This window comes from Artemia sp. Qi Xiang Cuo, chromosome 20, assembly GCF_049724085.1.
Source record: "Artemia sp. Qi Xiang Cuo chromosome 20, ASM4972408v1, whole genome shotgun sequence".
Classification (NCBI taxonomy): domain Eukaryota; kingdom Metazoa; phylum Arthropoda; class Branchiopoda; order Anostraca; family Artemiidae; genus Artemia; species Artemia sp. Qi Xiang Cuo.
Window position 1 is genome coordinate 49,830,809 of NC_142813.1, and position 25,817 is coordinate 49,856,625.

At 35.2% G+C, this 25,817-nt stretch overlaps 1 protein-coding gene across 2 annotated transcripts in view; it reads left to right on the forward strand.

The window, feature by feature from the left end:
• Positions 1-709: 709 nt before the first annotated feature.
• The window catches only part of myo (growth/differentiation factor myoglianin), a 112,111-nt gene continuing 87,003 nt past the window's right edge, over positions 710-25,817 (forward strand). For both annotated transcript variants that reach the window (XM_089106475.1, XM_089106476.1), the window contains exon 1: positions 710-1,257. In XM_089106475.1, coding sequence (XP_088962601.1) covers positions 849-1,257 — 409 coding nt within the window. In that variant the 5' untranslated portion in view covers positions 710-848. The remainder of the gene's footprint in view (positions 1,258-25,817) is intronic.

A 25,817-nucleotide genomic window follows, 5' to 3' on the forward strand; every position in this document is an offset into this window, starting at 1 on the left:
CCTTGCATGGTGTGGAGAAACTACTAAATGCTGAGAAGAACAAAAAAAGAAAAATCTTCTAAAATCACAAATGAAGAATAAATATTTTCTGAAAAGCAGGCCCTAATTTTATATTGTCCCGCTAAAAAATGTCAGAATAGTTTTATCTTCAGAATGAAGAAAATTTTTAGATTATAGAAAAATAATAATAATAATAATAATAACGCTGGGTTATACTCGGAAACGATACTGCGCATAAAACACAAATCTAGTAATGTCTAATTAGACATACCTGACAAAAATAATTAGTTCTAGGCCCCTTCCGTACCCGGAACAGTTTCCATGTAGGCGGCCCACCTAAACCAACATGGATAAAATACAAACATCAAAACAAATGAAACAATTAACAGTTTTGGGTTTCCTTGCATTGGTTTTTTCCAACGGAAAAGAACATCTGTCATCTAAACCTGATATTGTCAAGATATTTCCTATAATTACTTTTTTAATTACAACAGTAATTGTCTACATTTTGACTAAAATGTTTGAAGAAATAAAGAAATGCAAGATATTAAATTTAACCTTTTTGGGAGAGATGTTCAAACTAAGTAAAAAGGGGCGGATTTATAAAGCCCTCCTAAACAACGAATCATGTGGTCAAAGCCTATTGGAGAGATATAATTTCTACCCATTCCAAGGTTGTAAACCAGATCTTCGTCCGAACGTCTCGGAAACAAGAGCGCGTCCCGCGCGCGTCAAGTTGTCTACTCGTTGCTGAGAGTTGAGCATTAATTGTGATATTTTGAACTGTGATAAACGTTAATTAGATTTAGAAGACTATGCATTAATGTACCTCATACGGTGTACCTACAATGGCATGTAGGTTCGTAGTTGTGGTACTAATGCTACAATTTTCTGAAGTCATGCCTAGTTCAATTGTTCGTGATCCTTATGAATCTAGTGACAGTGATTATGACAATGATTATCTACCTGTACCTGGGACTTATGTACCGTCTAATTGTTCAGCATGTGTGGGTAGAGAAGAACTTAGAAGGAGAAATTTAGAAGTGATTAAGGATCAGATTTTATCGAAGTTGGGGCTAACAACTACCCCTAATATGACAGGAAGAAAACCCCCGCGTATACCGCCGATTCATAAGCTAATGGATATGTATGGTATGCAGGGTGATGCACCAGCCCACCCGGGAGTATTTTATGATGATGAAATTGATGATTTCCATGCAAGAACAGAAAAAATAATAGTAATTGCTCAACCTGCAAGTGAGTTTTTTTCCTTTTTTCCAATTTGAAAAATCAAAGATGAATTCTGACATAGAAAGTGTAGTCAGCCAAAGATTTTTCATTATGATAGTTTTTGGCCTATAAAAAAGTAATCCAGGCACGCAAACAGACGCGTACGTTTAAATTCTAGGTGAGGTACAGAAAATTTTGCTAAAAAAAAGAATAAAAGGCCGTTTTGATGCATCTGTTGAGCTATGAAATAAATTTTTTTATTTTTATTTAAGAAAATAAAACAGGAGGTTTGATAACGAAAAAATAGCCAGACAAAAGATTTCGAGTTTTTGGTTTTGGTTTCGGTTTAGGCAAATGCATGTAGCCATCAAAAAGAATAGTTTGCCTAAAGTTTATTCTTGGAGGGGTCCTACCTTGAAGGGGCACGTAGGTAACTACCTTCGTGTGTGGCACAGAGAAATTTGCTAAAAAAAGAGGAAAAGGCCATTTTAATGTTTTGGCTAGACTGTGAAAAATATTTTAAAAAATGTATATTTCAGGGAGCAGCCTGGGGGTCCCGATTCTTTATGTATACCTGGATATAACACACTTGCTTTTCTAGCTTTGTTGCCTAAACCAGAAGCAGAAGTGTGGAAATTAAATACAAGCTACAAGCATTGGGACTAGGAATGCCCTTAAGGTCTGTGATACTTTCGTGATTTTTCCTATCATTAATTGCATTTCTAAATAATTTGCTGTTTTTCTTACTGGTACTTGTCTATTATAGCATCCCCGCCCAAGAAGTGAAGTTAGTTTAATCCTAAGAATCTACCAAAATATGAAGAAAATAGAATACTTTAGTAAAAAAAAAAAAAAAAAAAAAAAAAAAAAGGTAACTACGGCATAGAATTATGAAAAGCAGACTGCCCAGAACGCATAAAATTAAATAACTAGCCTAGCCTAACCAACTCTATATATTAAAAATTTAACTAAAAAATATCTGTATGGTGGTTTATCTCGCGCAGGGTAAGTTGATTATATCCGAGTACACACAGAAAATCGGTTTTATTACATGTTACGAACAAAGTGTGGCCGCTGTAATAGACAAGTACCTTCTTACTTTTTTTCTCAAATTCAGTTCTTGGGTACTTCCCAAATTCGGTCCCTTTCTTTCAAATTAAGTTCTTGGGTACGGCTCTGGCCCGAGCATTTGCTGTGCTTGATGTCGATGGTGATGAGCTCCCTTTGGTCTCACGACTTACCTTTTGTTAATAATTTCTATAGTCTTCTAAGCAAACTTCTAAGCTTTAGGAATAAGGAAGGAGTAGAAATAGGTGCGTGAAAACAGTTTTGTAGAGATTAAATTATGCTGTGGATCAGTTCCTGATAGTTTCATTCACCCAACCCAACTACTTTCCTAGACAGGATCCTCAAGACTCAAGACACTCGTCACGAGTTTTACTTCATTTATTTCCGATGCCTCAACACTACTACTACTGCAACTAATAAAAACTCACTGCAGCACCAAGCCGTCTGGGGCCAACACAGCTACGTACACTCCTCCCCCATCCCAATCTTGGGGATTGAAGAAATCTCTAGAGAAGCCTGCAAGCATTTCTTGATGAGTCCATAAACCATGCGGATAAACTTCAAATGTACAATTAGCTCTAAAACCATGGGCTTGTGTAGTTGGTGACTGTAGGCATACGAGACAAATTGAAAATAGGCCGAAATATGCAATTTGAATGGTACTTATAAGGCAAAATAACAACATTAATATAAGGAATTATGGAATAATATAATAGAATACAATGGAACAATATATGGAATAATTTAAGGAATAATATAATCAAATAAGGGAAAAAGTAAGGAAGAATGATGATGGCTAGGCCATGTTGGTACTTGTCCATTAGCTGGAACCCACGCGATATATTGAATACGGAAGACACTTAAGAAACTTGTCAAACGAGTTTCTTTCAATAGAGAATTGATTTGCAAACCATGGTTTGTCATTGCGTTTACAATATTTAAACTTTCGTTTTTTGGGATTTAGGGGAAAAAAAGGTTCCTAGGTTAGGTTAATTATTTAATATATGCTACGCTTTAACCCCACCCCCCTAATGTGCAAAAATATTGCCCAGATTATTTCTAAACTATAATATTTTCCTTTCGTTTTATTTCATTAGCATTAACCAAACTTGGCTTCTTGCGTGGGTTCCAGCTAATTGACAAGTACCGCCATGTTTTACGAATGAGGGATGAGAGACTGTTATCATTTGCACTTCTTGGTCAGTCGCCTGGAGCCACATGAAAAGCCACATGAGCCACTTGTTAAGGTCGTCTCCGAACAAGAAAGGATTTAAAATGAATCGGGACTTAATGGAAAGGAAAAAAGAGAGAAGCTCTAAACAGATTGGGGCGGAGCATAAGCGTGCGCAGCTCAGGTGGCTTGGCGCTGCAATGAGCTATTGGTAGTTTTATTAAAACAGTAGTATTCTTTGTATATAGTAGTACAGTGGAGTCGTTAGAACCAGGGTTGCTATCCGTAGTGATTTTTCACTATTTCTAGTCAGCACATAAATCACTAGGGGATTGAAGAAAATCACTTAAATCTAGTGATTTTTTTCTCACAAGGTGGCAACCCTGTTTGAAACGCCAGTAGATGTGGGGTTTAATAGGGGATCACAAACATATTTTCGAATTATTAATAATAGATAAATGGCAAATTTAACCCAATCAAATTTAGCCAAATTTTTCAAAAGAAATTTGGATTCTCCTCAAAATTAGCGAATCACATTTCTTGCTAATATGTATTTATTTACGAACGTTATTTGTCAGGAAATAAATTTATGAGGAAATAACTTCTCATTCAGAAGGATTTTAAAAAAAACAAAAAAAAACGCTTTAACTTAAGAAGCTTTTGGAACAGTTTTGCCACTGTTTCCAAATTTTCCAGGGTTTTCCCGAATTTTCCCAAAAGAAACTTGGGTTATTCTCAAAATTAACGTTGACGAAAATTAAAGAACGGTATTTCATGCTAACATTCAAGTATTTACGAACATTGTTTTCGGGGAGAACCAATTTTTCTTTTTGAGGAATTCAAGAAAAGCCCAAAAGGCTTTTAATTTAGGAAGTCTCCGCGTCCGTATTTCCGCTATTTTCAAACTGTTCAGGATTTACCCCAAATCTCCCCAAAAGGAATTCGGATTTATCTTGCAAATTAACCTTAACAAACATTAACGAATACCGTTTTGTGTTCACATCAGAGTATTTACGAACGTTATGTGTGGACACTGAACTCCTCTTTGGGGAAAATTCGGGGAAACTTTGAATTTTTTTTTATTTAGGAAATTCCTGGATCAGGTTTTTTACTATTTCAAATTTTCCAGGATTTGCCCAAATTCCCCCCCCCCCCCAAAAAAAAATAAAAAATTAGGCTCTCCTCGAAAATTAGCAGCAATGAAAATTAGTGAACAATATTTTCATGTCAACATTCAAGTATTTATGAATGTTAATTTTCGGGGAGATTTCAGAGAACCGAATCTCTTTCGTGGAAACTCCCAAAATTGGGGAAAATGTAAATTTAACCTTATCTACTCCAAATAGCAAATAAGTTGTCTCCTAGATTCCCCACCCCTAGATCTGTAAAAATACCTTTTTTGTACTTTCATAAAAATAAAATTTGATAGGAAAGTCCCTTGTTTCCCTATATTTCTAAGAATTAGCATTCCTGGCGTGTAATCCTTCCAAAGACCTCTTGGTGTGGGTTTAAATTACTAGTGTAGCCTGTGTTTAAAATAATATTAAACGAAATTTATAAAATAATAAGAAAGATCAAGACTGGGATATTTGAAGGCACGTCTGTATTTAAAAGATTTCATGGCTGAAGCTTTCAACTTTCGGACCTCAAACTTTGATACTAGATATAGATGGCAGTCGCTACAAAGAGGAAAATAATCAACGAAGCAAGTATCAAATTCAATTAAATTGAAGTGTAAGTCTTGAAAAAAGTGCTAAAAACAATATTTCTGCCCATATTTCAAATGAATGAGTTGAAGGGAGGAAGGTTGCTACCATCCTCAAAGAGCGAGTGATTCTATGTACAAAGATTCATACGTTAACCATACTCCCTACTCCCTACTCCATAATCATAACCAAACTCGTGTAATTAAGGAGCGAGGAATTTCAAAGTTTGGGTAGTTTGTCTTTTCTATAGTAGCTCCACAATCTTTAAAATTTTTAAAATTGACATAATTTGAATTACTGTGACTTCATCAAAAGAATTCTAAAAATCGATGAATTCTGCTTAGGCATTACCATCATCATACTGAAATTGGAATTGCTAAAAATGCCCTGATGAATCGTTTAGATATAGCAAAGTTTTTACCGTAAAGGACTGCCATAGAGAATATCCGTCACCAAAAAGGGTGAGGAGGGGGAGGGCTTATAGTATCCCACCTGGGAAATAAGAAGATATTTTTAAAATGATTTGAAAGAAGAATATGACAAATACTCTCATTTAACGTCTGGTAAACACAAAATTGCTAGTAGAACCTGGCAGTAGAATGTAAAGCCACTGAAAGGCACTCAGTGCCTTTGAAGCCACTCTGCCCGGAAAGTCACCCTTGAATTAATGTGGTCTTTATTAAAGCCTTGAAAATTAGAATTAGTACACGAAAGGACTAACGAGTTGAACTAAATCAGTACTCAAATATATTTGATAAAATACTCAAGCATAGAAAACCATGGACTTCTTTTTACTAAAAAATTAATCGCAGTTCAGATCATGGTCATATCAACTCATAAAGGTGGCATTAAATGTTTGTGTGTGAGGTTCAAGTGATCGACCTTTGAAGACTTTCAGTCCACAATATTGTAGGGCCCTGGGGCCTGGACCCTACCTTGCTCCTCCCAGCCCAGTAAATGTAGAAATGTTGTATCTGACCTAACTTGTAATTGTTCTGGGATCAGGTAGGGTCAAGTCTTCGATAATCAGCTGTCTGCCTGAGAACAAAACCTAGCAATCTTTTGTTTCGCTTATATACATTCTAAGACCACACTGGCTATACATGACGTATGAAACAAAGAAAAGAGAGGATATAGTAAAAGAAAAAAGAAAATCAAATAGGTGAGACAAAATGAGGATTTTGTCAACCAGTAGCAAAATATAAAGATGTATCTTTTCTCTTCTTACAGAGTTCACTTCAAAAGGTTAGATTGTTTTTTGTTTTGTTTTTTGTGAGCAATGAAGACGACTTGGAGGAGGTCCTTGTCAAAATATTTGCTTGTTTTCGTCTTTATATTTTGCTACTGGCTGACAAAAACCCCGTTTTTTCTCACCTATTTTATTTTATTTTTAATTTATTATGTCCTCTCTTTTCTTTGTTGCATACGTTTTGCTTATAATGAGGATTTTTTTGGAATCGAATAATAAAGGGTTTCTTTGACATTTAAAATTTTTCCGTTTATTAAAGTTCGGATCTGCCTCCCCCAACCCTTCCTCAAGTTATTAATCATACACATGATGCAACTTTTTGAACTAGTCGTTTTTTCGACGTAACACCTTTAATTAGGTGTTGTTTAATTAGTAGTACTAGTCGTTACACAGGGGTCCTTTAAGTACTGTAGCCGGAGGGTTGAAAACCAGATGATGGGGTTCAACCCCGTTCGTTTCATAAATTCAACCTCTTTTGAATCTTGATTAATAAGGGATTATTTAGTAAATCTTCTTAAACTACTTGGATCTCTTAGAGATTTCGGTAGTCTTTGGGAAATATGTTTTTGCAGTTTTACAACTGATAAGTCTTTTGCTCATGTCTATATAAAGTATTTTGCTATTGTCTATTTGCTCTGGTCAATATTTGCTCTCTTATCTAAGTCTTTGTTGCCCTATTGTGCTTCAGCTTGATATTCTAAGTCGATGCTAAATTTACAGATTGGAAAAAATAACAATTAGAAAACCATTTGGATCAATAAACGGCCACATTTTGCCGTAACATTGCGTTATTTTGGGTTTTATGCTCAATCCAATAGTCATTTCACTTGTTTTTTATACCTCCCTTATTTTCCAAATTTATAAATTGAAAAAAAAAATTAGAAAAGCATTTGGATCAATAAACGGCCAAATTTTGCCGTAACGTTGTCATATTTTTGGTTTTATACTCAACCCAATAGTCATTTCACATGTTTTTTCATACCTCCCTTATTATCCAAATTTATACATTGAAAAAAAAAATTAGAAAAGCGTTTGGACCAATAAACGGCCAAATTTTGCCGTAACATTTGCATATTTTGGGTTTTATGCTCAATCCAATAGTCATTTCACATGTTTTTTTATACCTCCCTTATTTTCCAAATTTATAGATTGAAAAAATAATTAAAAAAGCTTTTGAATAGATAAACAGCCATATTTTGCCGTAAAGTTGCCGTATTTTTGGTTTTATGCTCAAACCACGTAGTCATTTCACATGTTTTTTTTTATACCTCCCTTATTTTCCAAATTTATAGTGAAAAAAAAATTACAAAAATATTTGGATGAATAAACGGCCAAATTTTGTAGTAATGTTGCCATATTTTGGGTTTTCTGCTTAATTTTACATGTTTTTCTTATACCTCCTTTATTTCCCAAACCTTAAAATTGGCAAGTCTCATCAATTTGCATATGTCTTAACAAATTGCAAGTTTTTACTTGGTTTCCCAAGTTGTTTTAATAACAGTAAGCTAGTCCTGAAATTTAAATTAATGTGCAGTTTCTTTACTCGAAAGCAATAAGAAACTTTTTCTTGAAATTGGCATACGGTACTAACATATTCTGCTGTAAAAAAAAAAAAAAAAAAAAAAAAAAAAAAAAAAATGGTCTAGATGATCAAAAATTTCTGAAAATTCGTTTTCCCCTATCTGTGCTCATGTATGGATCTAGAGCAAAATCTTGGGGAGGCTAAACGTGACAAGGGCACCAACGAGAAAAATCTCTGGGGCCCAATGTGACAAAGGTGCCAATAATTCAAATTGACAAATTTATTCTAAAAAAAGAAAAAAAGATGAATGAGGGCGCTGGAAAAAATCTTGGGGAGACAGGGTCCTCCCCAGCCAACCAGGAACTTGCCAGTGTTTGAAGCAGACTAAGGCTAGTAAAAATAATAACAACAAAATGGGATTACTAGACAAGCAGTTAATAAATTAAAAAAAAATTAATAAACTTTTTCTAGAAAGTCTTTCACACCTGATCAGAATTTTAACCTCCATCATTCCACATTTATAATTTTTGAATATTTTGCTTATGATGATAGTGAAGATTTTAGACAATGATCATAGTTTTATGGAATTTTATGTTAAGTCTAAAGGGACTTCAGGCATTCTCGGTTGCCAGTTAGAATCTGATATTATATTCAGGTTCAATTTCTATCCACAATTGATCATGGATTTAGAATTTTATGTTCACAATCCGAGAATAGCACTTTCACAATCCTATTTCTGATAAGGATTATTGGATTGCAGGTTGCACAAGAATTCGATAGCTTATTATAATTTATAATTATATTTATTTAAGAATTTTGTGTTGCTCTAGATGACTGATTTTTTTCTAAGGAATCCTAGTCTTTTTTTCTAATTTCATCTTTAGTATGTGATATTAATTTTTCGGTACTTCTGCATTATATCCGATACAGCGCTGTAGACTGTAAAAGGAAATACTAACGGAAACCCGTCAAGTGGGTATTTGCAAGAGATAAATTGATCGTAAAGCGTGGTTTCTCATTGAGTTTACACATATTTAAACGATTGTTTTTTGGGGCTTAGGGGGAAGGTACCTAGGTTAGGTTACATATTGAATATATGCTATTCTTTACCCCCGCCCCTAATGCGCAAATATATAGCCCAAATTTGTTTCTAAACTATTGTATATTAATCCTATTTTATTTCATTAGCATTAACCAAATTTGACATCTTTCGTGTGTTGGATATAATGTAAACGTACCAATTCTTCTTTAGAGATCCCAAAAATACCTAAGGTATGGCGTTTCAGTGGGGGTATCTAGAATTATAGAAATGAATAATAACCAAACAATATTTCCTAAATTTTTAAATAAAAATATGTAATAAATTTTCACCTCTTCAACTATTCAAATATTATACCAAAAGTCAGTTTCTTTACACTATCCGATTGTGGGGATTTTGAACAATTTAGATTGTAAAATTTATTTTTCTTTTCATAACCCTACAATCCAAAGCGAGTGTCAATCGATAATACCTTTGTTTAAGGTTATACCTAACGTACCTAACGTAAAGTTACTTAACCCTTTAGCATACAAAATTACGTACGCAGTGTGAAAGCCTATGGTTACGTAAACGCAGGATCTTACCTAGGGCTTTTAAGCGTTGAGAAGTTCAATGTGAAGATAGGACGGAACAAAGTTTATTCTTCAGGATATATAAAGGCTTACGGGAAGGTTGGTTTACGAATGGTGATGGATGGATGGTTTACAGTATGGAAGACTTCTAGTTTTTTTTTTGTGCGGTTCTATTTGACCTCCCTGCCCTGCCTTTTTGGTATCAAGCCACAACGTCACTTCAAAAGAACAAATTTAGTTAAAGAGGCTGGATGTTCACATGATTTATAATGTTTACATTGAGCTTCATCCCTCCACAAGGGTGCTTATAAAACCCCCGTAGCCTTTTAAAAGATTCTCCTGCTACTATATATAGAAAAACAGTACAAAACGGGTTTTTTGGTTGAAAAGTGTAGTGGATGCCCAAGCTTATAAACTAAAGTCGTTGTAAGAGGCTGACATCTTTATGATCTTAGGGTTATATAGGTCATGTTTCTAATTAATAAGGTATGCTGTTGCCAACTCAAGCTACTGTATTACTTTAAGACTTAATTTTTATGGAGTCTCCCTTGTTTCTAGGCGATTGGGTATACTACCCAGGTGTGAGAGATATAACCAATGTTTGGCCTAGTATAATTATACATTTAGGTACAGGTGAACGGAGGAGTGGCGACATTAACCAATAGGAAAATTAGCAGTTTGACATTAACAGCCTACTGAAAAATAATTGCTTTGAAAAAAGGCTCTCCAGATCTTTTTAACAACTTAGCTAATTGTGACTTGTACATGTATAAGGGGATATAAGAAAGACTTGTTTTGATTATATCTTGGACAGCTCTATGTTATGGTTTCTTATATGGGCACTTGATGGTTACCTTGCCTTTATTAGCTGCAATTTGTTACTTTTTTTAGTGTTTGTAAGGTTGTTTCGACCGTAGAGATTAAAAAAATAGAGGCCAGATTTTGCCAAATCTCGTGGAAGGTTCTACCAAGGGCGGATCCAGGATTTTTTTTTTTTGGGGGGGTACTCATTTTTTACTTTTTCAGGGGGGGGGTTACTAATTTTTGACTCAGTTTTCGACTAATTATACTGATTTTTACCTAGGTTTTACTAATTTTCGACTTATTTTCGACTCGGTCAAAAATTTCGGGGGGGGGGGGGGTTCAAACCGGGTAACCCCCCCTGGATACTTCCTTGGGTTCTACCTTTAATCTGGAGTCTCGTTAGTTTGTAGGATATAATAAATAGCAAAACCTGGCCTTTCTATCTCTGTTTTTGGTATTTTTTCTATTTTCCATTTTTACTATTTTATTCATTTCCATTTCCTGTTCTTTTTCTTTCTGTTTTTATTTTGTTTCTACTATTTTCTATCTATGCTTTCAGTTTTCCGATTCTCATTGCTTTCTATTCTTTTCCTATGTTCGTGGTTTTACTAGAGTTTTTAGGTATAGCCTGACTGTTAAAAAAAAATCATCCTAAAAAAGTTTTCAAAAAAAGTGAAGAGCCATTTTTAAAGCCACTTGAGCAGATGTAAAATATATAATAATTTAGCCTTAAAGAACCGGAATTACTTTGAATAAATGAGACCCAATTGGACAGAAATTAAAATGAATAATCAAACAAAAAACAGAAAAATAACAGATACTGCAATGGATGAAAATATTAAACCTAAAACAAACAGAAATTATAGGGGTAACAATCATGGTAAACCAGGGGTGGATCCAGGATGTTTTTAGGGGGGGGGGCAAAATAGGTTGATCCGATAAACTTGCGTTAGGAGCAAGTTTAATTAACGCAATCTTGCGTTAATTAAGTAAATTACACTATCTTAGACTACGTTAGGGAGGGAGCCCCCCCCCTCGCCCCTCTCCTGGATCTGCCACAATGGTAAACTTAAGACGATGAGAAGCGGTCGTAAAAGTTAAGCTAAGCTCTGACAAAAAATTGCTTGTGAAAAAAATAGTTCGCGGGGCGAAACAAAAATCGCTTGACAATTCACACTGAAGGTGATTTTTTAAGCTTTAATTGAAAGATGTGTATTGAATTGAATTTATTTATAACCCGCTGAAAATAAAATAACAAACGGAGCATAAAAAAGAAGAAGAAAAGAAAAAACAAAAGCAAAAAAAGACGGATAACGACAAATGAAACAACATTAAAACTCATAGAATAATCGCACTATAACATAATAATAAACCAAAACTTATGGAACAAGCACGCAAGCATAATAATAAACCAAACAATCATACAGTACATATAACAAACACAAAAACAGTAAACGTGAAAGACCTATCGTTTTGATAGGGACCACCATGGGTGTCCATTTATTCCCCTATTGTAAGCTGCTATGCTTCTACCGATGGCAGCATTGGGGTCAATTAAACCATCTTTCCTATTGGCCCAAGAATTTCTAGTATTATATTAAAAACATTCTATTGGCCAGACGTAAGCCTACAACATATACTAATATAAACAGAGGGAATTGGAGATTTTCCGCAATGGCTTGTGATTTTTTTTCCCTTTATTTATGAAAAACTAGGCTATTCATTTCAAAGATTAAACAAATACCAAACATGTTTATTTGATTCTGACAATTTTTTTCTGATTTTATCCGATTACCACCTCTTTCCATGCATTTTCTTTGGTTCCCAGGTCCTTGTATTCTTTACAGCGCATATACAGCGCAATATAAGATCTAATGCTTGTTATTAATTAAAAAAAAACAAGTTTTTTTTAACTGAAAGTAAGGACCGACGTTAAAACTTAAAACGAACAGAAATTATTCCGTATATGAAGGAGCTGTCCCCTCCTCAACGCCTAGCTCTTTACGCTAAAGTTTTTTATTGTTTTCAAAAATAAAGTTGTGAGACAGAGACAAACTTAGCGTAAAGAGCGAGGCGTTGAGGAGGGGACAGTCTCTTTCATATACGGAATAATTTCTGTTCGTTTTAAGTTTTCCCTTTCTCTCAGTTAAAAAAAACTTGTTTTTTTCATTTAATTTCTGAACGTTATTGAATCAATGCAGCTTTGATTTTGGCTCATCGTACATGAATAATTAAAACGAAATTGTTTTTAAAAAATAGAGTTTTGAGAAAGTCAAACTTTAGCGTAAAGAGCGAGGTGTTAAGGAGGGGACAGCCCCTTTCATATACAGAATAATTTCCGTTTGTTTAAAGTTTTAACGTCGTTCCTTACTTTCAGTTAAAAAAAACTTTAACTGTTTTTTTTATTTAATTTTTGAACGTTTTTGAATTAATACAGGTTTTGATTTTGGCTCTCCGTACATTAATAATTAAAACAAAGTTTGAATATTAATTTTACTTTTATTTGGTTAAATGGCTTTCTCGAAACTTGTTTAATTTTATTTACGAACCTTTTTATTAGTATTAAATATACGTAACTTACGAATTAACTTACACAACGAACTTCTATTTTCATATATTTTTAATGCGTATATCAGAGGATTCGCTCCCCGGTCAATACCTTGCTCTTCAAGCTTAAGTTAGAATTTTGTTCCAATTATTTAGAAATTGCCCCTTAATCACAAAGTCCGTGAATTACTATATATAGCTCATATGAAAGTACTAAATAGTCTTCGGCTTAAAGAGCGAGGTATTGACTAGGGGGTGAACCCAATCATATACGTAAAGTTTTCTGTTGTTTTAAGTTTTGATGTTGCTCCTTACTTTCAGTTGAAAAACTTGTTTTTTTTTATATGTAATTTCTGATCTTTTTTAAAATAATGCTGGGAAATCCGGCGCCCCCTTCACAGCAATGTCCCTTCCCCCATGAAAACTTCCTTCATAGAAAGATCCTCCAATATAACCCCCGACCCCCACTACCAGAAAAAATCACCTCTGAAGATGTCTGTATACTTCCCAATAACCGATACTATATGTTAACATTGGGTAAAGTTCATAACTTTCAGCCCTCCCCTTCGGGGACTTCGGGGGATTAAGTCATCCTAAAAGACATAGTTATCATATTTTCGACCATGCTGAACAAATGGCTATCTCAAAATTTTGATCGGGTGACTTTGGGAAAAAATGAGCGTGGAAGCGGGCCTAGTTGCCCTCCATTTTTTTGGTCACTTAAAAAGGGCAATAGAGCTTTTAATTTCCGTTCCAATGAGCCCTCCCACGATATTCTAGGACCACTGGGTAAATACTATCACCCCTTAAAAAAAAACAAAAAAAAAAAAAAAAAAAAAAAAAAAAACACGCATCCGTGATCTTTCTTATGGCCAAAAATGCAAAATTCCACATTTTTGTAGATAGGAGCTTGAAACCTCTGCAGTAGGATCCTCTGATACGCTGAATATGATGGTGTGATTTTCATTAAAGTTCTATAGCTTTTAGGGGGTCTTTCCCCCTGTTTTCGAAAATCAGCCACTTTTGATAGGTAGGACTAAACTTGATGAACCTTATATATTTGAAATCAGGATTAAAATCTGATTCTTTTGATGTATATATTGGTATCAAAATTCCGTTTTCTAGATTTTCGGTTACCATTGAGCCAGGTCGCTCCTTACATACAGTTCGTTACCACGAACTGTTTGATTTTAACACTTCCACTCTTTTTTTTCCTTAAAGATATCGCCTCGTTACACGATTTTTACAACTTCAAGTAGAAGCTCGGCGAAGCAATTTTCGCCTGACGAGGCAATATTCGTGTTCTGTCGGAACTAAGCTCTAGGTTCCATCCTCCAAAGACCCGAGCGTCAATTGAAATTGCAATTGAAATCCACTCTCAAGGGCTTAACTGCTTTTTTGGATTAGTTGAGACTTGAACTCAACTATGAGAACTCAACTAAGGGGTCAACCAGGGGTATTAGATTGCTAATCAGTTCAACTTGCCGCAATTTAAACTTACGCTGTTTTAGTACCAGTGGGAAATTGTATAATTTTCATTTAGGAAAGATAATCTAAAGCATTTTTCAAGGAGACATACTTACCGTTTACGCTATGTACTATATCGGGTTGTAGGCTGTGGGAGTGTCAAAGAAAAATATTGTACCTATTTTCTGACGCCACGAAACGCTGCTGTGCTCTTATACTTGTCCACATGTTACTCCAAAGCCGATCGGAAAAAAGTTATATTTAATCTATTTAATTGATATATATACATATATTTAATCTATTTATATTTAATTAGATTTTATTTAATCTGTATTTTCTATTTGTGCTTTTGTTTGTATTGTGTTTGTATTTGTCTTGTGTTGTAACTGTATTTGCGTTTAATCTGTATTTGCTCTATTTTCGGAGGGAGGACCGTGCTTCCAAACTAAATTTTTTCTGATACAGTGGGGTCCGCTTGGCCCATGGATGTGTGGTTTTAAGTTTCAGTCTCTTCAGAAAAACGAGTTTCAGCATTTTTGTGGTACTAACTTTAAGGCAAACTTGCATTTTTGCTTTATTTTGTTTATTTTTTATTTTGGTTCTCTTTGTCTAAGGAAATTTAGATTCATGTTTCAAACCAACTGAAAAAAAATGGACAATTTATAGGTGTGCCGAAACCCTCGATATATATACATATATTTTTATTAATAAGGGTCCCCTTATTAAGGGCCAGGATTTTATGGTACCAGCTTTCAAGTTGTTCGATAAAAATATTTTTTGGCCTTTTCAGCCTTTTTTGGGGGGAATTCCTATTTTTACAATGTTATCTTGTGCAGCAGGTTCCTGTTGACCTACAGAAATATGGCTGTAACTTCAAAGCTAATCAGGGACTAATGGGTTTTGGTCCATTTCCAAGCTCCCTAACAACCCTCCTCCAAACAAACTGTGTTGTGCTCTTTGCCCAAGCAGCAATCCTTGAAAATTTTAAGCCAGCGGGAAGAAAATGTTTTTCGGTCCTATTGAGGGAGAAAATTTAGGGAGACCCAAGCCCCAAAATAAAATATTTATTCTGCATTAAAGTTCATTTGGCAAGGGACTTCAGCGGCTAAAAAGAAGTGGGTTGACACACAAACTAGTAGGAATTGACCTGAATGTTCATGACTAACATAAATTATCCATCATATGAGGGGGACACTATCCCCTCAGTCCTGGCACGTACGCAGAGGGAAGACCTCCGGGACCGCCCTCTCTCAGAAATATCAAGATTTTTTTTTATTTTCCCATAATTTTCTGATACTTCTCACAAAATAAGTGATTTGCCGGATTTAACCCCCCCCCCCGAAACAAATTTCCGCGTACGTCCCTGCCTCAGTCCCTTCATTTTGACGCTGTAATATAATAACTTCATTTTGACGCTGTTTGTAATATAATAAAATAAATTTCTCACATTACGTTGAAAACGCAAGGGAATATTTATTTGCACTTGCTTTGTAGTTTACAGTAAGATTTTCAGTTTGAATGTTTTGAAGAAAAAAAAACTCGGTGAAAAAAACACTTATGGTTCTTCACTCTAAAAATATTTCAGCAAAGTACCATTCAAAATTCATCGTAAAGAGCGGGTTTTTGAGGGGAATGGCTGATTTCCGGATCTACAGGATAATCGTTAGGACGCCGCCCTCATCTTTTCCACAAACACAAATTTAAAGTTCCCTTGTCCGACTCCAACATTCCCTGAAAGTTTCAACTTAGTCCACAAAGGCATTTCCATAGGCATTTCCAAGGTAATATAGGTGTATTATTTCCATAAGCGCAGCGCACAAAATGTCTTTCGATTTACTTAGCGACCGCACTTGAAATGTATTTAAGTTTCGCTGGAGCTCATAGCGCAAATACGTTCGGAGATTACGCTGGCTATACATAACGCGCGACAAGAAACAAAGAAAAACAAATTCTGAAAAAGACAAAATCCAACGGGGTTTTCTCAGCCAGTGAATAAAAAAAAAAAAAAACCAGATATTTTGGCAAATACATCCACTAACCGTCCTCAGTGCAAAAAAAAGAAAGAAAAAAAAATCGAAGAAAGTATACAGGAAAAAAAATAATTCCGTCTGTTTTTTTGTTTTATTTCGGCTAAAAAATTACACTTGTTTTTTCGGCTAAAATTACACTTGTTATATTTGTACTATTGCTTGCTTTTTTTTGTTCTTAGAGCGTGTTGGACCTTGTAGTGCTGAACATTTAGAAGAATCGCCGATAAAAAGGTTCAGCATCCAAATCAACCAAAGTAAATTTGATGTCCACTTATCTTCCTAGAAATTCCATGAATTTCTGTTAAATAGTTTCTTTTGATTTTAGTGTCTCTTTCTACTTTCATTTGAAAGAATTTTTTGTTCAGTTTCCATATAAATTCGTGAAAAACTTTGTAAAAATCCCGTAAAAGCAGGCGCCAAAAAAACGAAATTTTTGGTCCTATTCATCCTTGACGTAATTACTGAGTACGCCCATGGGTGTTAATAGAATAGGCTACTATTAGATTTTAAGTTTTGCTCTAGACATCAAAAATTGAAGTCTAGAACAATTTTTACTAAAATTTCAGTTATTTTACCAGATGAAGGGTGTGTTCAATTTTGGTCTGTTCCAGCTCATATCAGGGGGGAAGGGGTGAAGTGTTAAACTAATAAAGGGAAACAACATAGTCTTCCTTCAACTGAGGAAGAAAATCATATAAAAATGAAGGTATTTTCATAAGTATTTTTGAGCGTGCTGGCGAGGGGTCTTCGGAGGTAGTTTTAGGGGGAACGGGGGGCACTTACCCCAGGCACAGGAAATTTAGGGACGCAAAATTTCAAATAAATAATCTAATGTTTATAATTATCATGGAATTTTTGAAATTTATTCTCATTAAAATAAAGTAGAGGGTGCAGTTGGCAGGAAGTACAAGAAAATTAAATCCGAAATTTCATTTTTCCTATAACTTCATCAAAATTCCTCGAAAGACCAAATAAGTAGACCAAATAAGATTAATCGGTACTGGTGCATTTTGCGGGCATCGCTATATACTGTACAAGCAAACCAGTTACGAGACCCATCAAACAGGTTATTTGCAAGAAACTGCTATAGATAAATGATTGCAAGGCCGTGGTTTCTCAATGAGCTCCAATATTCGAAAGATTGTTTTTTGGGGTTTAGGGGGGGGAGGTACCTAGGCTCAGGGACGTACTCAGGAGGGGGGCCTCCGGGCCCGCCCCCCCCCCGAAATCTCAGGATTTTTTTCGTTTTCCCATAATTTTCTAATTTTTCTCACAGAATAATGGGTTTGAAGGATTTGGCCCCCCCCCCGAAACGAATTCCTGCGTACGTGTCTGCCTAGGTTAGGTTAGGTTACGTATTTAATATAACATATGCCATGCTTTACTCCCCCCCCCTAATGTGCAAATATATAGCCCAAATTTGTTTCTAAACTATTATATATTCATTCTATTTTATTTATTTCGTTAGCATTAACCAAACTTGACTTGTTCGTGGCGCCCGCATAATGCACCAGTACCGATTAATCTAATGTGTTTATGGTATTTTGTATTCAAATTATATTAATAAATGAAAACTTTGTTAATCGATGAAAATATTGCTAAATTTGGCCTGAACATTTTTGGGAGAAAGGGGGAGGGTGCTTATAAAGACCCCAGGCGCAAAGGGGCCAGAACCCCCACAGTGGGTCTTCCATTTTTATAATTTTTGCCATTTTTCGCACTTTTTGTAACTTTAACTCAGTCAAAGCACAAGCCGCCCAATTACAAATTAATGCACGTCTGTCTCGTCTTGGCACTTATACCCCTGATCTTAGCTACACAGCTAATCATCTTCAATTAGCAACCATCTATGATTAAAACAAAATACTGTTAACAGTCTATAAAAATCTACAATTTCAAAATCAGCTGCCCGATCAAAAAATTCTGCCTCGCCTTGACGCTCACACCCCCACTCTTAACTATACTTCCTCAATTAGCAACAATCCGTGATTAAAATAAAAATATTATTAGCGGTATATAAAAGTGTACAAATAAAATTTAGAAAAACTCGTTGCTGCCCGGTTAAAAATTCCTGCCCATACGTCTCTTCTTGCTGCTCACATCTCAATCCTTAACAACGCAACTAAACTTCCTCTATTTGTAACAATCTATGATTAAAATAAAAATATTATTTTAACGATCAATAAAAGTGTACAATTAAAATTAAAAAAATTGTAGCTACCCGGTTAAAAACCTTTGCCCATCCGTTACTCCTTGGCGATCACATCCCCTCCTTTACCTACGCAACTAAACTTCCTCAATTAGCAACAGTCTATAATTAAATAAAATTACTATCAACGGTCTGTAAAAGTGTACAATTAAAATAAAAAAAAATATAGCTGCCTGGTTAAAAATCTCTGCCCATCCGTCTCTCTTTAATGCTCACATCCCCACCCTTAGCTACGCAACTAATTAATTAACAACAGTCTATGATTAGAATAAAAATATTATTAACGGTCTATAAACTCCACAATTAAAATTAAACTATTTTTAGCTTCCCGGTTATAAATTTTCTGCCCATCCGTCTGTCCTTGGTGCTCACACCTCCACCCTTAGCTACGCAACTATACTTTCTCAATTAGCAACAGTATACAATTAAAATAAAATTACTATCAACAGTCTGTAAAATTCTACAATTAAAATTAGGAAAAATATAGCTGCCTGGTTAAAAATTTCTGCCCATTCGTCTTTCTTTGATACTCACATCCCCACCCTTAGCTACGCAACTAATCAATTTGCAACAGTCTAAAATTAAAATAAAATTACTATCAATGGTCTGTAAAAGTCTACAATTAAAATTGAAAAAAATATAGCTGCCTGGTTAAAAATCTCTGCCCATACGTCTTTCTTTGATGCTCACATCCCCACCCTTAGCTACGCAACTAATCAATTTGCAACAATCTATGATTAAAATAAAAATATAATTAACGGTCTATGAAGTCTACAATTAAAATTAAACTATTTTTAGCTAGCCCGGTTATAAAATTTCTGCCCATCCGTCTGTCATTGGTGCTCACACCCCCACCCTTAGCTACGCAACTATCACTTTCTCAATTAGCAACAGTTTATAATTAAAATAAAAATATGACACGTGAACTATGAATAATAGCTCTTTTGCACATTGCCAGAAATTTTTGCTGTTACAGCAAAGCCTCTTATCAGCTTAGAAAATTCTGAGAATTCAGAGTGCAAATTTTCTTTTCAGTTTCAGGTTGACCTCTTAAACAATTGTTCGAAGACAAGGATCAATTTGTGTTTTTTATTATTTAGACAAAAAAAAGAATTATTTCCGAGTAACACATTTTCACTTTCTATGAACAGAGAAAAGTAATTTTCCATATGCCGGTAATCTGCATTTTGGCCCTTTTTTCTATGATTTTTGTAAACCTTTCCAAACCGTAATAAGAAAAATAAAGAAATAAATTTATACGAACTGAAAGCAACGGGCGACTTTAAGACTGAAAATGAATAGCTTTTGTTCTATATCTGAGGGCGATGTTTGTTCACTTCCAAGTCTTATAGGCCTCGTGCTCTTGGGAAGGCGTCATAACATCTAACCGTCAGGAGCACTAACGTCAGAACATCGACAAAATCCGTCATAACATCGACAAAAAAAATCCGTCAGAACCACTGACCATCGTAACATTGACAAATTTCTAAACTAGTTTTTTTGAGGTTTAGGGGGGAAAAGGTACCTAGGTTAGGTTACGTATTTAATAAATGCTATGATTTACCCCTATCCCCCTGAGGGGCAAATGTATAGCCGAAATTTGTTTCTGAATTATTATATACTTATTACGTATTTAATAAATCCTATGATTTACCCCTACCCCCCTGAGGTGCAAATATATAGCCGAAATTTGTTTCTGAATTATTATATACTTATTACTATTATATAAACTTATAACAAATTTTAGGTAATATGACGTTTAGTGCTTGTGACGGTTAGTCGAAATGGTAGCACCCCATGCTCTTTACGTTAAAGTTTTACTGAGAGGAGAACCAATATGTATAATAAGTTGAAACCTTAGCACGCATGAAGCCCCCCTTCAACCTCTAAACAAGTACATAAGAGGAGAGGAGGGGAAATGCCGAAAATTATTTATTGACTTATCATTTTTATTTTAGTATAGGCTGTTCAAGTATAGGCTTAGACATTTTTCCTGGGGATGCCTCGACCCCTTCCACGTTTGCGCAAGTAAGCGTAGGGATGTTATTTTTATTTCACGCTCAAAGTTCAACATTAGGTAGCTGTCACCATTCATTACCTATACTGCATCTTCAGTTTAAATATATTGCTCCTAGTGAAGGGAGGTTAGAGAGTTGGACTTCTGATGAGAAATGAGAGCCAAAAATACATTTTGTGAGGCATCAAATACACCTCTTCCCGAGAAAAAAAAGCAACAGATTCACGCACAAAATAATCCGATGGCCCGTTCTGAACAGTTAGTGAACACTATCTAATCCCGAATAAACTTTATCATTCCCCTAAAGGGGTCACTTATTAAAACAAACTGGTGACTGAATTTAGGTGAATTAATTTAAGGAATTACAATTTTTGTTCTTTCTACTGGCTTAAAATTTCACACAGAACCAATCAGGTTTTAAATAGGCGGGGTTATTTGTCTTCACTTTCTGGCATACGCTTCAGGTATTATGTGATTGGCTGAAAAGACATATCATAGACGTTAACTGTTCAAAGTAAAGCAAACTTTTCATCATGGAATTATAGAAAAGTGATATATCATTTTCTCTTTGGTATAATTTTATAGACTGTCTGTCAAGGCTGGCAACTGCTGATGTCTAAATAGAGTGCAAATCATGGCCAAAAAAGAGTGATTTTTGCCGAAAAAGAGTGCAAATAAAAGATTTTTCATATGCAAGGCCATCACTGCTTGCGCATCACCTCTGAGGTACAAAAGAGTGCATTCCAAATGAAAAGTGTGCAAGTTGGTAATTCTGTTTTTTGGGTTAATTACACTGCTGACGAAGTTGCCAACTACTGATGTTCCAAGTTAATTAAAAGTAATAACCAAAGTGATTTTGACTCTTCCGCACCCCCTCTGAGGCGAAAAAGAGTGCATTTATCATGAAAAGTGTTCAAGTTGGCAACCCTGCTGTCTGTAATAACTGTTCGTTTCCCTTGGATTATATTTATTTTTATGGATGATTAGGCCAGTCCCCTGCAATCCAAAACAAGAAAACATAGGTGGTCAATGTAAAACGAGTAAATCACGAATATTTGCATATTTTCTTTTTTTATTGGCTCGTTTTTTTATTTGTATATTTTCTTTCTTATTGGCTCGTTTTTTTATTTGCATATTTTCTTTTTGTTATTGGCTGTGATTCGCCTCGTTTTTCTTAGATGTCCTACGTTTTCTGGTTTTGTTTGCTTAGCCAGTTTGGTCTCAGAAATGTTTTGCCCCTGATCAGTACAGTATTTGAAACTGGGAATCAATAGTCAGTACTTGTTAATTATTCAGAACACACTCGAGAACTTTGATCTGCAGAAAACAGGTCTCATATTTCATAGCCACAAGACTTATTTAGTTTGACAGAATGCATTGGACTTGTAATGTTTGGGCTGTATATTGGGCTGTATATGGGCTATATATTTGCGCAAAAAAGGTGGTGGTGGTAAAGTATTTAGACTGCGTGAAGTTAGAAAACAATTCTTAATTCATAATATTCCAAATCATTGTAGCTAAAACATTCTGCATGCAAACCCGCTATACTTTACCCCTTTAAATATATAGTCCAGATTTACAGTGTGAATATATAGCCTGAATTATACAAGTCCAATGCATTCTGTCACCAGTCACTTGTCTTTGTGGCTATGAAACCAGATTTCTCAGATCTTACATTCAGATCAAAATTCTTGAGTATGTTCTGAATAATTTACAAGTATCCAGTGGTCTTTTCACAAGTATTTTGCTTGATAGTATTTTCATCCTAGCTGCATCAAAATTGCTGTTTTGCTGCACAAAATGGCATATCATAAATCCTTTACTGTGGTGCTATTACGCAGTTAAAAGAGTAATATAAGTTAATATTTTATATAAGTATTTATAAGTTAAGGGTCAAATACACCTCCCCCCGAAAAAAAGAACAGATTCACACACAAAAAGATCCGGTGGCCCGTTCTGAACAGTCAGTGAACACTATCTAATCCCGAATAAGCTTTATCGTTCCCCTAAAGGGGTCACTTGTTAAAACAAAGTGGTGACTTAGTTTAGGTGAATTAATTTAAGGAATTAAAATTTTTGTTCTTTCTACTGGCTTAAAATTTCACACAGAAAACCAATCAGGTTTTAAAGAGGCGGAGTTATTTGTCTTCACTTTCTGGCATACGCTTCAGGTATTATGCGATTATTGTAGCTACCCGGGTATATGTGTCCTTGTGCCCCGTGTATTATGTGCCCTTGGTAAAAAAGGAAATAAAAAAAAACAAATTAAACAATTAAACGAAGAGACACCTGTTACTATCCTTTTTGAGAAAACGCAAATTTCTGGATACCAGTACTTGAAACCTCAGTATTGGGGTTCTTGACATTTTATATCATCAAGTATTTCTGTTCTTATAAGGTTTCAATTCTTCATTCATAGTCATTTCTACTAGTTTAGGACCACTTTTTAATTACAGTGGTATAATGCCATTTCGTCATACGGTATGTTTGAATGGATATCGTAGCTCATTCGATCACAGATTATAAGCCCAAGTGCCTTTTCAAACAGTTCATGGTAACGAACTGTAAGTAAGGAGCGACCCCGGTCTATAATAACCGAAACTATAAAAAAACGCAATTTTGGTACCAAAAATATATCAAAAGAATCGGATTTTTATGCTGATTTTAAATATATAAGTCTTATTAAATTTAGTCGTACTCATTAAAGGTTGCAAGCCTGAGAAAATTTGCCTTATTTTTGAAAAAAGGGGGAAACATCCCCTAGAAAGGGTGTTAAGATCCATAAAAGGAATCTTAACGAAAATAACAGCATTAGATTCAGCGTATCAGAGAACCCTACTGCAGAGGTTTCAAGCTCCTATCTGCAATAGTGTGGAATTTAGTATTTTTTGCCAGAAGATAGATCACGGATGCATGTTTATTTGTTGTTTGTTTTTCCAAGGGTGATCATATCGACACAGTGGTCCTAAAATATCATGAGAGGGCTCATTAGAACGGAAACTAAAAGTTCTAGTTCCTTTTATAAGCGACAAAAATATTGGAGGGCAACTAGGCCCCTCCCCCGTCCCTTGTTTCCCCAAAATCGTCCAATCAAAATTTTGAGATAACAATTTTGCTCATTGTAGTTGAAAGGCCCAATAACTATGCTTTTGGCCATAACATGACCCCCCCCACAGCCCCAGGGGAATGATCCTTAAGTTGTAAAATTTGCTCATTGTTTACGGATGTTGTTTATTATTGGGAAGCATGCACACGTTTTAGGGTGGGGGAGGGGCGAATTTTCTGCTGGGGGGTTTTCCACGGGGAAATTTTCCATGGGGAGGGAAGTTTCCGCGGGAGGGGGTGAACTTTTCAGGGGAAATTATACATTGAGGGAATTTGCAAGAATTCCTATACAAAATCCTTTTTATGTCTTGCTTTCTCTTTTCTGTCTCAATTTTACGGGTGGAGCTGTTAAGGTTAATTATCCTGGGTAAAACTCCACCGGGATTGAATTGTCTGGAGGATATATCCGTGGAGGAGTATTTGTCCGTGGAGGTAGGGTCATATTTTCTGGGGTTACTTTAAAAACGATCAGAAATTAAATAAAAATAAGAGTTTTTTCAACTGAAAATAAGGAGCAACATTAAAACTTAAAACGAACAGAAATTAATACGTATATGAAGGGGATTGCCTCCTCCTCAACACCTCGTTCTTTACGCTAAAGTTTGAATTTTCTTCCAATTCTTCGAGAACAACTCATGAAACAAAAGAGTCGTGTAATTAGAACACCAGGAAGCTTTTTTAAAAATACTAAAAAACTTAAGCGTAAAGAGTGAGGTGTTGAGGAGGAGGCAGCCCTCTTCACATACGTAATAATTTCTGTTCGTTTTAAGTTTTAATGTTATACCTTACTTTTAATTGGAAAAAACCTGTATTTTCTCTCTTTAATTTAATGGTATAAGGTCATTGGAAGGCTACCGGTCATCCTTTCAATCCTCAAAATGGTCCGGTCACCCCCGCAGCATGGCATAAGATCAAAAATTTAAAGCTAACAAATTTCATCAGTTTTATCTTACAATTTGATACCATCATTATCCAAAGCCTTTAACGTCTTCCTTATGACAAAACCGATTAAACTAAACCATAAAAACAAGGTTCAAACCCAACCTTATTTGACTCCTGATTCCGCAACAAACCAACTATTAGTGTCGCCTGTTATGTTATCCGCAGCAACACTATTATCGTACATGAAACGAATCACTTTAGGATATTTATCTGGTGTACCATACCTCTTGAATAAATCCCATTAAAGTCAGAGTGACCCCTCTATAATTACTGCTTCTACTCTTGTCAACTTTCTTCTTAAGCGGGCTAATTGAAAATATCCTCAAATCAATTGTTACATCTCCTTTATCAAAACCATACTTAAAATTTTCAGTATTTTACTTCTAACTTCGTAACCAACATATTCTAATAGGTCAGCTACCATACTATCAGCATCTGCAACCTAATTTTTTTTAATGCCTTTGATATTATCTTTAAATTCTTGTTATAAAATAGATCTTCCTTTATTTATAAAGTATCAGAATTTATTTTACTATTTTTCATATCATTCTACAACTTTATCACGGTTTAACTCACTCTCAGAAGGTTCAGCCGATCTCTCCTCAACAGTATCTCCCGTTCTCATTTATAACTGGCACTGACTAGTCCTTGGACTGGTCATTGGTGCTGGGACGAAGAGTCCCTTAACTCTGGACTGACTAGTTTTTATCAGCATTCTTAATATGCCATATCACAATATCTTACCAATATGCTTTCCGGCTGTATCTAAAATATCCTCAAGAATTTTAATCATAGCCTCCATTTCACATCTCCTCCGTTCTTGCTTTAGTACCGTCTTTACTTCCCTTTTGCGCTCGTATTATCTATCATTCAGTAACTTTTTTCTTATATAAAAATTCCATTTCTCTTTAACAGGCTTAAAGCTTTGTTGCAACTTTCTAGCCCTTAAACTCATTTCTTCTCCTTTCTAGACTAAATCCACCTAATCTTGGATACCATCAATCCCATTTGCACCAACCTGATCGAAAGGGCGAACTGGGCAAACTAAAGCGAATTCTATACAACATGTAATTTGCTGCCCTTAGGAGCTGAGTTTTCAAAACTCCCAAAAAGTCTAGCTCAAAACACCCGAATTCGTA